The sequence below is a fragment of the Saccopteryx bilineata genome, chromosome 2 (assembly GCF_036850765.1).
Source record: "Saccopteryx bilineata isolate mSacBil1 chromosome 2, mSacBil1_pri_phased_curated, whole genome shotgun sequence".
NCBI lineage: Eukaryota > Metazoa > Chordata > Mammalia > Chiroptera > Emballonuridae > Saccopteryx > Saccopteryx bilineata.
Genome location: NC_089491.1, coordinates 131,300,339 through 131,315,513, shown reverse-complemented (window position 1 = coordinate 131,315,513; position 15,175 = coordinate 131,300,339). Strand labels below are relative to the sequence as shown.

Below are 15,175 nucleotides of genomic sequence, written 5' to 3'. Positions count from 1 at the left end.
AGTTGGTCTTAGGATCAGCCCCAGATGGGGGCTGCCGGGTGGATCCCGGCTGGGGTACATGCATGAGTCTGTCTCCCTATTTCCTCTGCTCTGACTACTCTCCCTCTTACCTGCTGATAGCAGGGGTAGTACTATGGGAGAGCTGCCCTCTGCTTGAGAAAGGCTGTTCTCCTTGGCAGACCTTGTAGAGACCAGGGTGGGAATGAAACATGAAATAGTGTAAGGAAGTTTGTCTCTTAACCTGAGAGAAAAAAGGGCTGAGTATATCTGTCTCCACTCACCATAGGAGACACACACAAAGCCAAGTGCAGGATCAACATTAGTGTGGAGTACCAAAGGGCTGACGATACTACTGGCCTGCTTTTGTTTGTTTTTTGTTTTTTTGTTTTTTTGTTTTTTTCATTTTTCTGAAGCTGGAAACAGGGAGAGACAGACAGACTCCCGCATGCGCCCGACCGGGATCCACCTGGCACGCCCACCATGGGGCGACGCTCTGCCCATCCTGGGCGTCGCCATGTTGTGACCAGAGCCACTCTAGCGCCTGAGGCAGAGGCCACAGAGCCATCCCCAGAGCCCGGGCCATCTTTGCTCCAATGGAGCCTCGCTGCGGGAGGGGAAGAGAAAGAGAGGAAAGCGTGGCGGAGGGGTGGAGAAGCAAATGGGTGCTTCTCCTGTGTGCCCTGGCCGGGAATCGAACCCGGGACCTCCGCACGCTAGGCCGACGCTCTACCGACCACTGGCCTGCTTTTAACTCAGGGATTACACTAGAGGGACAGGCCAGCTTCCCAGAGCTCCCACGTGAGCAGGCCCAGCGGGGCACAACCACAGCCAGTCCAGTGAGAGACTGTTCTTTCTCCGGAAGTAGCCCTTGTGCCGCAGACTCACCGAGAGAAACTGAGTGATGGCGGCAGTCAGACAAAGCATGGGTCCTGAGCATGCCAACAGGCCCGATGCCACCACATATAAAAGTACCCAAAACATTCCAAAACCAAATGTAAATGACTCTAGGATCACTTGCATTTTAGACTACTTGTTCCTTTGGTAAACTTCCAGAAGCTGGGATAAATATTTTCTGGGTGTCTACAACTACAACAAAGATACAAAATCCAACCTTGAGCTCCCTGGGTAGCCAACCACAACACTGCTCTATGTAAGGACAGACTTGTGTTGAATGTTAACTCAGTTTCATTCTGGTTAAATCCATTTGTACAGTATATGTATATGCCTATATATTCTTTCTTCCTGACTAGAAAGGTAGGTATTTCACTTATCTTCTAAGAAAGCAAAGTTAAAATTTTAATTCCGAAATGAATCAACCAGAGAACTGAATCACAGTAGGACTCACAATGTTAGCACTTAGGAGTAGGCAGTGTGGGCAGATTTTGAGTAAGAAGACCTAGATTTAATTTACCAGCTGAGATCTTGGGCCAGTCATTTAATCTATCTGAGTGTTTTCCCATCTGTAAAATGAAGATATTTATGTTTATGTCTCATGGTAACATTTCCTGCCATGTACTAAGCAATTTACTATCTTTTTTATTCTTAATTCTCAAAATCATCCTTCAAGAGTTCTTAAAAGTTCAGATCCCCAGAGATCCAGAGATGAGAGCAGAAATGAACAATGAACATACAATCTCCATGTATGCATACTTGTGCACGTTCATCTGGGTTCTCAACCAGGGACAATGGGAATCTCAGCATCTACGGGGAAGTGGAGGGGGGGAGTAGACAGGGACAGTAGGTGTGTGCATTTGAGGAAAAACTTCCATTGTGATTCTGATATTTTCTCCCCACCCCAGCTTGTGAAATACCAACTTCGACAAAAGTTATTACCACCAGTTTATAATATTTATTTGGGTGTGAAGTGTGTGGAGAGATGGAATGAACTGCAGAAGGAAATGAGGAACCTTTGATAATGGAAAACATGTTTCTCAGTTGTGTTGTTGGTTTACCAAATGTACACATTCTTTCCAAACTCACTGAGTTGTAATTTTTTAATGATTGCAGTTTATTGTACATGAAAGTAAACTTTAATAAAATTGATTAAGACATTGAATAAACCATCTCAGCTCCTAAATAACAACAAATTTCATGAAACATTTCTTAAGTAAACTACTTGCCCACCAATTCAAGTGCATGTCCTTTGAATTGCTCTTTTAGTCTGAATGATGGAGCAATACTGACCCCTCAACACTCTTCTCTCTCCTGGGCCACTGAAGAGGGCTTTTGAGAGGCAGTCGGTAGCACACTGCAAGGATAAACTGACACACAGAAACTGGGGCAATAACCTGGACTTCATGAAAACCATATCCTAATCCATCTAACACTCGATAGCTCATATTCATGTGGAGTGACTTATTCCAATGGGTGACCCCAGACTTTGAAGTCTACAGCTTAGGTAAGATAGACTGTGAGTTACACAGTTCCCTGCAAACTAGCTATTAATAATTCTTTTCTTTAGTGTATATCAGTGGTCAGCCGTTGAAAACTGTCCTAATCAACTACACTAACCAACTTTTATTTCCAAACTTATTTTACAATATGCCTCAGTACACATTTGTACAGAAGCTAAGATGATTTGTGTTCTAAAATCCAATTATACAATAATTTCTTTTATTTCCTTCTTTAGTGCCTTAGTAACTTTTTTGAATCAACAATTTTTAAAAGTCAGTAGAATGTAAAAAAATACCTGTATACCCACAGTTCTTTATAACCCCACAATAATGCCAAGATCTTTAACAAACTAAATTACTGTGAATCAATGATTTTGAACAAGCACTTTTGACCAATTTGAACAGATTTGAAAAATTTAGAGCAGATTATTTGTTTTCTAACGAATAAGCACACTTATCTTCAGTACCTTTTATGTATATACTATTGGTAAAGATTTTATGTATTGTTTTATAAAATCTATATTTTGGGAAAATTAAATTTATCATGATTTTCAAGATTAAGACAACAGAAAATGTACTATGAGTGAAGAAATATAGTCAGAAATATAGTCCAAAAGTTTTGTTAAATTTTTTAAAAATAATTCTGCCTTGGAAATTCTACATTTTCCCTATATTTATGCAAAGATATTGTGGACTTGGCTTCATTGCATTTGGATTCCTGCAAAAGAACTATAATATTTGACTAACTGAAGTAGAATGTTTCTAAAAGGTAATTATTTGTCCCACATAATAACATTCTGGAAAAGCCAATTCTGTTTATTCCAAATAAACAGAATTGAAATACTTGATTTGCCTCTGGCTGTTTGGCTCAGTGGTAGAGCATTGGCCTGGCGTGTGGATGTCCTGGTGAAGTTCAATTCTGGTCATGGCACCAAGGAGAAGTGACCATTTGCTTCTCCACTCCTTCCTCTCCCCTTTCTCTCTCTCTCTCCCCCTCCTGCAGCCATAGCTCCAGGCACTGAGGATGGCTCCATGGAGCCTCCACCTCAGGTGCTAAAAATAGCTTGGTTGCAAACATGGTCCCAGATGGACAGAGCATCAGCCCCAGACAAGGGTTCCTGGGGGGATCCCGGTTGGGATGTATCTAGGAGTCTGTCTCTCTATCTCCCCTCCTCTCACTTGGAAAAAGAAGGAAAAAAAAAAGAAATACTTGATTTTTATTACGAAATGTCTACAAATTTTGGTTTTCCATTATACAAATAATTTTTCAAAATCCAGACATTATTCAAATGTAAGCCAGTCCTTATATAAACAGAATACACACAAAGATAAAAATATACATATTCTCTCAGCAAACTTTGTTACATAAATAAGAAAAATATATATAGCTGGTATTTCAGATCTAAAATAAAGTATCTTAACACTGTAACCACACACCAAAAATACTAAAACAAAACAACACTACAGAAAAATTTAAAAGAACAATTCATTTTACAATATATCTACAATTATAAAGATAATAATACCAATTTTAGGAAAATATGTACTTCACACTGGGATCTTAATTTTTACTTCACTTTGTTCACTTTTTGGAATATTCTCTGGATAGCTAAAATTCACAATTCTACCAGCTATCCATGACACTTAATACAACAGTTAGAACATGTGAAGAAGAACTAAATAATCTGTATCTTTATAATTTGGAATAGATGTAGAAAGAATTCTTTAAAAGTTAAATTTGTATGAACCTGTGTTAAAATTTTCCAAGTAAATTGAATTGACTATGAAAAACCAAATGATTCTTCTTAAGTAGGAAGTGTTAGAAAAAAATCCAAACACTTGAAAAGTCTTAAATAGGAAAGCAATAAGGAAAAACTGATTGAGCCAACGGTTACCTAGATAAAAGCAACTCAGCTAGGTATAGATTTAATTATGTTTTGCCCCAGAAACTCTCCTTCCTTTTCTGAGCTCGTGCCAGAGTCTGAAAAGCCCGGAGACTAGATGCTGCAGAGCGAGCAGAAATCTCAGATAATCTGTCATCATCTGCAAGGAAAGAATTATAGTTAGAGCAAAAAATGTCTCTTATAAATATATTGTTTTATGACATCAACAGGAAAGTAAAGGCATCAAGCTTTGTAATGTCAATATTACCTCTGAAAGAAAAAAGTAATCTATTGAAATATAAGATACTAACATTTTGAGAACAGTTCACAGGAATTTTCCAAGTTTACCATATTCAGAAATCAACCATTCAAATGTTAAATGAGCATTCTGTTTCCTTCCTGAAATCCCAGTGTCATTACCTCAACACATGGCTTACAATTTCAGTATTACCTGGAAACAATTCATCATCATACTGTCCTGTCCTACTTTAAAAAGCACAGCTGTTCTGAGCAAAACATTTTTTAAAACTTCTTAAAAACAAAATGCTATAGTTTAACATGGTACTTACATCACATTTCCAAAATAATCTTAATGTAGATATAATATTTGACTTGAATATGCTATCTTTTCATTATTACTGAAATTCCTCACTTCTTAAGTAGGAAGTGTTAGAAAAAAATCTAAACACTTGAAAAGTCTTAAATAGGAAAGCAATAAGGAAAAACTGATTGAGCCAACGGTTACCTAGATAAAAGCAACTCAGCTAGGTATAGATTTAATTATGTTTTGCCCCAGAAACTCTCCTTCCTTTTCCTTAGTAAGCAAATCTATTATACGATTATTTGCAAACATTGTTTTCCATTAAAAAGAAAACAGGACTGGATTCAAATTGCCCAGATATTTGAATCTGAAAACAGAACAACTTGATTTCTAATACACTAAATTCTGAAAAAAGTCCAAAACTTGCTAAGAGAAAAGAAAACTTTTAATGTGCATGAAATTAAAATACATAAAGCATTAATTCAAATTTACTTTCAAATCCAAAAATTATAAATTCAGAATTTCATACTTCTAAGGAATAATTATAATTTCAGTTGTTCACATCAAGAATTCAAAATACCTCCTGCCACTATCAGCAGCAAATGAATTTGCCATCATGAAAACTACACAGAAGAAAAATGTTCATTTTCCATAATAGTATTTTTTTTGAGAAGTGAAAATTGACAAGACTATATATACACACATTTGGAAAAATGATGGCTTTAATGCTAGGCCAAATTCCTGAGCCCCCACCTAGTCAGGGTGGAGAACAGAGAGGGTACAGATCTCAGAGTGATGTGAGGCTCAATCTCTTACCATCCAGCTGGCTGTCCTCAAAAAGACTCACAGGGCTTTAGGTCCCAGTTTACTCATTTGTTAAATGGAAATAACTTCACCCCCTCATAAGATTTCAAGGATCAAAAGAAATAACATCTGTGGAAGTCCTTTGTAAAGTATACAGTGCCAATGGACTGTAAGACCATCATACTGTTGTGAACTACCTGCCATATAATAAACCCTTATAGCTTTATCTTGTGTTACGGGACTATGGAAATACCTTCATCATTAAAGGCTTCGTGCTGAGGTAACTGGAAATTGTTCTTCCTTGCTTTTCCCACTTAAAAAAAAAGGCAGAAGAAATTACCTTTCAAAGCTACCCAACAGTGTATTTATAGTAAACCCTTAGTGAAAGTAGGCTGTCAAAAATTAATTTTAAATCTTTAATAAAAATTACTATGAAAGGGCCATTCATTAATTTATAATGTGTTTATTATTAACAAATATGTAAACAAATGATAAATAACCTCCTAGAATTCTTTTCAGTGATTATGTTGCCGTAGTCTAACTTTAAAGGAATCTAGTAGGGTCCTGTTTAAAGATATAGATGAAATATACACATTTATAAAAAATGTCATAAATCCATAGGAAAGAAAATGGAAGACAAGAACACAGTGTCAACATTTTGTGGAAAGCAAATGAGAGGGCAGTGAGGGTGCTGTTATCACACTCAAGCAAGGTGAACCCTAAGGCGGAGAGGAGGGAAACCCAGAAGCAACCGTTCTGTCCCCCAATGGCTCAGCCCCTGGGAACACTGAGTAGCACCGAAAGCTGGCGTGAGTGCAAGACTGGCCCAGCAAACAGTGTGGGCACCGAAACTACGGGGGGGGGGGGGGGGGGGGGGGGCTATGCAAAGTATATATATGCTTGCTTGCCTAACCACTGTGCTGCACAACTGAAACCCAATACAAAATAACACTAAAGTAACTATAATTGAAAAAATTAAAATTAAAAAAACAAGTCTGCCAGATCATCCTTTAACTTGGCAAGGTGGGTAACTATCCCTCTCGCAAAAGAGAAATGGAGGTTTTGTCTCTGAAGGTTTATCAAAGCTACTTTGACTAAAGGACACCAGGTTCAACTGAGGGCAAGGGGACCATATGCAAACCAGGGAGGCTGCACATACACGTACTTTATCATCTGAAAGGAGTAAACATGTGATCCATAAAAAAATAGGGTGCTGTATAAAGGGAATATGCAGTGTTAAACAATTATTAGAAATTAAATATATTAGTCAAATTCTTTTTAAAAACTCAAAAGAAATGGTAGAATATATATAAAAATTAGTAATCCTTTCAAATTATAATAAAAAGACAGATATGGCAAATAGGAGAGGTAAGGTAAGAAAAGATCATGATCAATATATGTCCAATACCTAAATAATAGGAGTGCTAGAAAAAAAGGGAACAGAAAATGGAGGGGAAGAAATTACTAAGTAGTTCAAAAAAATTTCCCAGAAGTAAAAAATTGAATTTCCAGACTGAAAAGGTATGCTGAGTACTAGCAAAATTAATGAAGAGAGATCCACTGTAAAATTCATAGCATTAGGTATAGAGAAAAGATCCCAAAAAGCTGCCAGGAAAAAAAGCCACGTATAAAAGATCAAAAATAAAACGAGCATTAGACTTCTCTTGCAACAGTAATAGTGTGAGCTAGAAAAGAGCAGAGAAGTGCCTAATGACCTAAAGGGAAATAATTCATGACCCTGAATTCTATGTCCAGGTAACATCTGGCAATGTCTGAAGACATTTTTGGTTGTCTTACCTGAGGAAGGGATGCAACTGATATCTAGTGCGTTGCCTATATGTGTATGGGAAAGAACTTGAAAGACACCTCACACTTACACAAAAGTGAACTTGGGAACAGTACAATTAACTATTCCAAAGATGAGAATTATCCTATTTAAAGAAATTACATTAATTAAAATACTAAATAACATAATTTATTAACATATAGTATATACTTATAAGCCTTTGTACCTAGGAGTATAAAACTTTCATTTTAAAAGAAAAAAATTAAGACCAAAATAATTACCGTTGTGCTGAAATTCTGGGTCTTTCAGAGAGCCCTGAATCCGACGAGAGGGATGCCAGTAGCACGAAATACAGGGTGAAGAGGGAGACCGCCCAGGTGTGTTTTTGGAGCATTCTGGAATTTTTTTGCAACATTCTGGAGGAGTTGCTGCAGCACATTTGGTGATACTGACTTCAGAATCTTCCCTCAAAGGCAGGGGATCAGCTGTTTTTACACCAGCAGCTGGAGAAGTCTGACGGGCCATCACATGGCTTCCTTTCTAAATGACAAAAAATATATAGATAGATATCTGTGTGTGTGCACATATAAATAAAACATTTGAACACAAAAAAATGTATTATAAAAGCAGGAGAAAATACGGGGAAACTTAGCTTCCATGTGAGATTAACATATAAACATATACTCCAAGTCTAATTAACAATTCCTTAGGTCTGACAAGACCTCCCCATCCATTGATCCTGTCCCCTCTGCACTCTACTGGACCTTACTTTCTTGAGTCCCATTTTCCCTCCCTAACCAACTCAGCTTCCATGGGTAATCATTATAATCACTTCCCTGCATACACCTTAACTCCTTTACCTCCTTTCTCACTTTGTCTTACTCCCTTGACAAAACATGAACCCCAGTTAAATACAACTCTACCTACCCTGTGCCTCTGCAGCCAAACACTCCTGGGGAAAAACACACAACCCACCCTGACTGGTCTCACATCAGATCTGTCTCACTAACCTAAAGTGGCCCTTTAATGTTGCCCTGCAATAGCTCACACTGCCCTGGCCCACTCACTCTCCCACTATCTGAAAAAAACTTCCAACATTAACTTTCCCTGCCTCATTCCCAGCAAGGGTCTTTCTTCATATTCCACCAAGAGCAAGAGACTTTCCACAAGCTCCCACCACATTTTCCTACATCCCATCAGCAGTATCCATATAATATACTCTGCCTTCCCCTTTTTAATAATGAAGGACTGTCACAGGGCCTGAGGCCCTTCTACACCCCCACCAGATCCTATGCCTTTTCTCCTATTTGAGAACACCTTTCCAACAATTTTCCTCTCACTCCTGCATCATCTTTTCTCTCTCCTTAAAACTGTTCTGATCAACATACAAATGTGCCATTGTCTCCTCTTTCTTGATCTCACTTCCTCCAAGTCTCACTCCCTTACCCTGCTCCCTTTCATGGAAAAAAACTCTTGAAAGAATTGCCTGTGATGCTGTCTCCAGCTCTCCTCTCCCTTCTCTGGAACTCACATGCATTTAAGCTTTTGTCCCCATGACTATCAAAACTGCCCTCTGTCAAGGTCACTAAAATCTCCATGTAGCTAAATCAAATAATCAATTTTCATACTTATTGATCCATCAGTAGCACTGACAATTTGTCCTCCTGGACACATCCAGGACACCACAGTCCCCTGTGTCCCAGCACCTCATGGCTGTTCTCCTCAGTCTCTTTGCCGGTTACTCCTCAGCTTCCCAGTATCAACCACCTGGGGCTCAGGTCTGTCTGCACCTACTCTTCTGTCTGCATCCACTCCCTTGGTGACCTTCCCCAGGCTCAAGACCTTACATACCAGTACCACCTTAAAGAGCCTCAAATCTGTAGCGGCACCCTCTACTCTCCAAACTCAATCAACTCCCTATCAACTCCCTACTTCACATGGCTGCTTGTATGTCTAATAACCTTCTCAACTTGAACGTGTCCAGAACAGAACTCTTGGTCGTCCCTGACAAATCCTTTCCTCACACTGTCATGCCCGTCTCAGCTAAACAGCAGTTCCATCTTTATTGCTCAGGCCAAAAATCCTGAGTCATTCTTGGTTTTTCTCTTTCTCCCACCTCATATCTTATACATCAGCAAATCTTATCAGCTATACCTTCAATGAATATCCAGAATTAGACTTTATCACCTGACTGCCTTTACTACCACTGTGATCCAAACGACCATCATTCTTGCCTGGGTTTTGTAATTGCCTCATCTCACTCCTCTGCACCTCCAAAGGCTTCCCATTACATTCAGAATAATATTGAAAGCCTTTGCTATGACTTATAAGGCCCCACACAGTTTAGTCACTCAGTATGCCTGTGAACTCATCACCCATGTTGTTCTCCCTTTCTTGCTTTCTGTTCCAGTCACACAACTCCCGGGCTGTTCCAAGGAAGAATAGTTTCCTTCTCATCCTGGGGACTGGGCAACAGGGCACTCACTGTTCTTTTGCCTGAATGCTTTCCTAGATATGCATATAGTCGATCCTTCACCAGATTATGCTCAACTGCCACCATCTCAGAACTTTCCTGGCCATTTCCTATTCACTTCCTTTGTTTTATTCTTCTTCTCAGTTCTTATACTTTAACATACTATGTATTTTACCTAGTTATCCTGTTGTCTCTCTCCTGCACTAGAATGTAAGTTCAATAAGGGCCAGGATTTCTGTTTCTTTCACTGCTCTATGTCCAGTGCTAAAACGGTGCACGGAACATAGTTAGAACACAACTGCCAAAGAGTCGATGATCAATAAACAGAGCTGTTTCTCTCTCTTCTTGCTGAGTCACTACTGACAAGATTTGAAAGTAATCAGCAGAAATAACAATATCAATATCAGGAAAACAATCTAATGCTTCTGCCTTCCTAAAAATAGGTTAATAAATTGTCTTCACATATGATAAACAAAATTTTCTAAAACCTGAAACTATCATTCATTTTACATGTGAATAAAAAAAATTACTTCCTGAAAGATGTTTTTCCCCCAAATAGAAATATTTACCTTCCTCAAATCAGTCTGTGGAGTTTCTAAGCCATCCTGAGAAGACATTCTTTTCTTCTGTTCTGGGACTGGAGGCTTCACTTTAGATGGAGACACTAAAACAGCACCACCTGGAAAAATGCAGATGATAAGTTTCAATTAGACTCAATTTTCACACAGCAAAGGCAGGGAAAATAAGACTGCACAGCATCTGCCTATTACCAACAGCCGGAGTGGTCAGGTCGTGGTGAGTCCTCTGGACCCCACCCAGCTCCCGCAGCTTTGGAGTGGGAAGCCTGCCTCCTTTTCCTGAGGACATGGAAGAGGAATCTGACCTACAAATTAAAATAATCTGTTATGAAGCATTTCCTCCAGGAAAGATGATCAAAAATACTCTGCCATCATTATGCAATAAAATATAAGACTTTTAAGATAAGACCATTTAGTTTCTGAAAAATAAAGGAACCACATGCAGGCAGGAGCGACTGAGTACTGGAAGAGGGAAGTCAGTGCGAGTCAGCAGAGAGAGACCTCCCCTGCATCAGGGCCTCAGGAACGGCAAAACGCATGCAAGAACAAGAACGGATTGGACTATGGAAAAAAAGCACCATTATCAAAAGTAGAGAACCACTCCCCATAGAAATCTGCATATAAACCAGCAGGAATTAGTTATCTGCCAAAATCACTTACTTTAATATTGATATATATTATAAAACATTATCTTTATTTTTTGGTATAACCATCTGATATTTAAGAATATCAGCTATTTTCATTAAATCATAAAGAAAGTCACTCTTCCAGTCACATTTATAAATCTGGCAAATCATAATTAGTAGGACATAAATGAAAATAACACTACTTCCTTCCCAAGTAGCTCAGTGTTCAAGTAATCAATTACCAATTAGTGGTGACTCAAATGCCTGACTGAATCAAATTATAAACCATTTACAATGCCTACTTCCTGACATTAAAATATAATCTGCCCTTTATTAGTCATAAAATCAAAAGTGTAAACCACTAAATTAGTGACAAAACAAAATACATTATTGTGTACAATAACACTGCCATATACTGATTAATTGAAAACTCTCACCCTTCTTTTATCTTGTCTGCCTTAGATTTTTCATGTACTTCCAATTTCTCTAACTCTCCCATATAAACCTGCTTGTCCCTTTCCCTTTCCTCCACCTCCTCCTCTCTTGGCTGTTTCTGTACGTCTTCACCAGTGTTCTCTGCATCCCAAGCCAGACGCCTTCTAACAGGTATGCAGGGAGCATCTGACAAGCCCAGTTTCTCCGTGGTAGTTTTCTGGGGCTGTTCTTCCAAGATAGGTCTTTTTTCTTCTAGTTTTGTAGAAGCCCATTTCTGCAAAGTCTTATGGCTTGTAGGATCTCTGCATAACAAATTAAGTTTTATTTTAAACCTGAGTAGTTTAAGGTTTCTAATTAATACTAATTTTAATGAGTCCACCATTTCTCTTTCACTATTCACAACTCTGTATTTCCCATAGATACTACCTTGCACCAATATTGAAGAAATAAATCTAATTAAGAGTTTATTTTACAGTGTAAGACATTCAAGTTGGCCCTGGCCAGTTGGCTCAGTGGTAGAGCATTGGCCTGGTGTGTGGATGTCCCAGGTTCAATTCCTGGTCAGGGCACACAGGAGAAGTGCCTATCTGCTTCTCCACCCCTATGCTCCTCACTTCTCTCTCTCTTCCTCTCCTGCAGGCATGGCTCAATTGGAGCAAGTTGGCCCTGGCTGCTGAGGATGGCTCTATGGTCTCCGCCTCAGGCGCTAAGAAGTGTTTGGTTGCTGAGCAATGGAGCAACTCCCCAGATGGGCAGTGCATCGCCCCCTAGTGGGCTTGCCAGATGGATCCTGGTCGGGGCATATACATGGGAGTCTGTCTCTGCCTCCCCTCCTCTCACTGAATAAAAAAAAAAAAAGAAAAAGACATTAAAGTTGTGATCTGGAGTTGCCATTAAAATACTCCAAAATAAAACATATTATCTCCTCTTATTCCTACCTTCACATACACATGCCTGACAAAATTCATATGTATCCCCTAAACTGACATTTATACACATAAACTAGGATCCCACATGGTCTAATTTGGTCAGTTAATTAGAGTTTGTGCACAAACTTCAGTGTATTTGTGGATCTGGTAAACGGATACAAATTTTTTACTTTAGATAGAGTAATCTTTTCCAGACAGTATTAAAGAGTAGATTTTGTGATGAACTTTTAAATCAGGCGTCACATAATTACAATTTATAGTTCAATTTGGTATGTATGACTGTATTAATATACTGTAACAACTAAAAACTACTGTATTTTATTTGCTACAAATCAGTGTGCTATTTCTTATAAAAAGTTAAATCTTTTCACTTCATAACTCAGGACCTAAGTTCCATATTAACCATAAAAATGTATGAATAGCCCTGGCCGGTTGGCTCAGTGGTAGAGTGTCGGCCTGGCGTGCAGAGGTCCCGGGTTCAATTCCCGGCCAGGGCACATAGGAGAAGCGCCCATTTGCTTCTCCACCCCCCCCCCTTCCTCTCTGTCTCTCTCTTCCCCTCCCGCAGCCAAGGCTCCACTGGAGCAAAGATGGCCCGGGCGCTGGGGATAGCTCCTTGGCCTCTGCCCCAGGCGCTGCAGTGGCTCTGGTCGCAACAGAGCAACACCCTGGAGGGGTAGAGCATAGCCCCCTGGTGGGCAGAGCGTTGCCCCCTGGTGGGCGTGCCGGGTGGATCCCAGTAGGGCGCATGCGGGAGTTTGTCTGACTGTCTCTCCCCGTTTTCAGCTTCAGAAAAATACAAAAAAAAAAAAAATGTATTAATAAATGATAATGGGACAATACTCTAACCAACCAAGCTATCCAGCCAGAGCTATACAAGTGTTTAAAGCAAGTGTGCATACTTTTATTTTTCAAAAAACAAAAAATAATGAAATATAATAAATGTCTGGCATATCTCCATTCTAGAAGAATAATTTTTAGTAGTATGTCATTTATATAATTCCATGATCTACATAAGCTAAAACATACTTTTTCACCATACACAAAGAACATCTCACCCAGCAAGATCTAGTGCTCTAATGTTACTACTAATGGTTCCTTCTGAGCTCGTGGTCGAGGAAACATCCCAAAAGCAGTTTTTGTCAGAAAGAATCTGATTCAGATGATCTCGAGAAAAATGTGTCCCTTGAATTCGTTTCCTATAACACTCAGCCTTCTCCCGGAGTTCTTTAACCTACACAGGGAGAGTCACATCATATATTACTGTAAATGCATCTTTGCAAATATTACCAAGTAGCATATTAATGACAAAACACACATACAGCCAGAGACCAAAGAGAAAGGAAGCCAGAAATAGCCAAATACATTCATCAAACTATGTGCATTTTTAAGCAGAAACTAAAACAGTCAAGCTAAAGCACAATGCAGTTATTTCAGGCCAGCAAGTAGGGAGAAATTTGTAGCAACTAAAAAAAATATTGACACCTACATCTTATTTAAATTAAAATTACACAAGTACTCTATGCATTATTACAATTTTTTAAAAACTCAAAAGCAACCAACCTCTGCATACCACATGGCATTTAGAGAACCCTAGGAGAGGAATACAGAAACATACTTAATGACAGGTTAATGTACAGTTGAATATTAATGGAAATCACAGAAATACCTATTATCCTTCCGTCTAAATATATATATCAAATTTGTCAACCAAATTATTTTAGTATTTTTTAGTAATATTTAATTCAATAACCAAGATATGTTAATATTATCTCAAACACCAGCCACATTATTGCACAGCTAGGATGCTGTCCATGATGGGTTACCTAGTTACTATTCCTATTTCCCTACTCATGGATAATTACTGAAATACCAAAAACCCTAACCCCAGTCTTAATTTCCCAGTTTTATATACAGTTGTCCTTAGTATAAAAGCCCCCAATGAAAGAGTCACAAGGCTTCCCCCTCCAAATTCCTCAACATTTCCTTGGAATCAGCAAAACCTTAACTTCTTAAAGATGTATTAAATACATACTAATGTTTAATCCCACAAAATAGCAATTGTAATATACTCAACAAAGTGACAGAATACAAAATCATGTTCTGATGAACTATAAAGCACTTTGAATTCCTGAATATAAGAATAACATATTTCCATGTGAAGTGTAGCCTTTTGAAATCCTTTCATTTTATACATCATACTGCCACCTTCTGGTTTCCATAAGTATTACAGTTCTACCATGTAAAAAAATTAAATTGCCCCTCAAAATTCTAAAATAATCTGTTTAATATTATAAACCAATGTTATCTCAATAAAAATTAAAATAAGAAAATATAAATCTTTATTCTCAAAAAACTAATTTTTTATCATAAGCATGGAATATTAGCATTAAAAGGACATCTATCTTGATACTGACCGATTAAATTGCCTTGCTTTCACTTAAAGACAAATAAAGCAAGTATAAAACTTAGCATTGCAAAAACAATTGGAGAAACATATCCTCAGTTCCTTAATGAGATACTATTGCATGCAAAAAAAAAAAAAGTTACATCTCTAGGGAATTAACCAAAGTGAAAGGACAGCATCTGTCATGGCATAAGAAGCTGTATAAATGCTCAAATGAACCAAACCTAAAACATTACTAAAGGATAATTCAAAATATTATTTTCTTCACTGCTAAAAAAAATTGAGCCATATTCATGTATCATTTCTGTAAACTCATATAC

At 38.3% G+C, this 15,175-nt stretch overlaps 1 protein-coding gene across 6 annotated transcripts in view; it reads right to left on the bottom strand.

Annotated features, from left to right (window-relative positions):
- Positions 1-2,168: 2,168 nt before the first annotated feature.
- Positions 2,169-15,175, bottom strand: part of MDM1 (Mdm1 nuclear protein) — a 31,375-nt gene continuing 18,368 nt past the window's right edge. For 3 of the 6 annotated variants that reach the window (XM_066257823.1, XM_066257824.1, XM_066257828.1), the window contains 8 exons: positions 14,012-14,041; positions 13,507-13,682; positions 11,522-11,821; positions 10,651-10,763; positions 10,450-10,559; positions 7,689-7,947; positions 5,875-5,934; positions 2,169-4,436 (listed from right to left, as the gene is read on the bottom strand). In XM_066257823.1, the coding sequence (XP_066113920.1) occupies positions 4,324-4,436; positions 5,875-5,934; positions 7,689-7,947; positions 10,450-10,559; positions 10,651-10,763; positions 11,522-11,821; positions 13,507-13,682; positions 14,012-14,041 (1,161 nt within the window). In that variant the 3' untranslated portion in view covers positions 2,169-4,323. The remainder of the gene's footprint in view (positions 4,437-5,874; positions 5,935-7,688; positions 7,948-10,449; positions 10,560-10,650; positions 10,764-11,521; positions 11,822-13,506; positions 13,683-14,011; positions 14,042-15,175) is intronic. The other 3 variants (XM_066257826.1, XM_066257827.1, XM_066257825.1) reach the window with 3 other exon arrangements.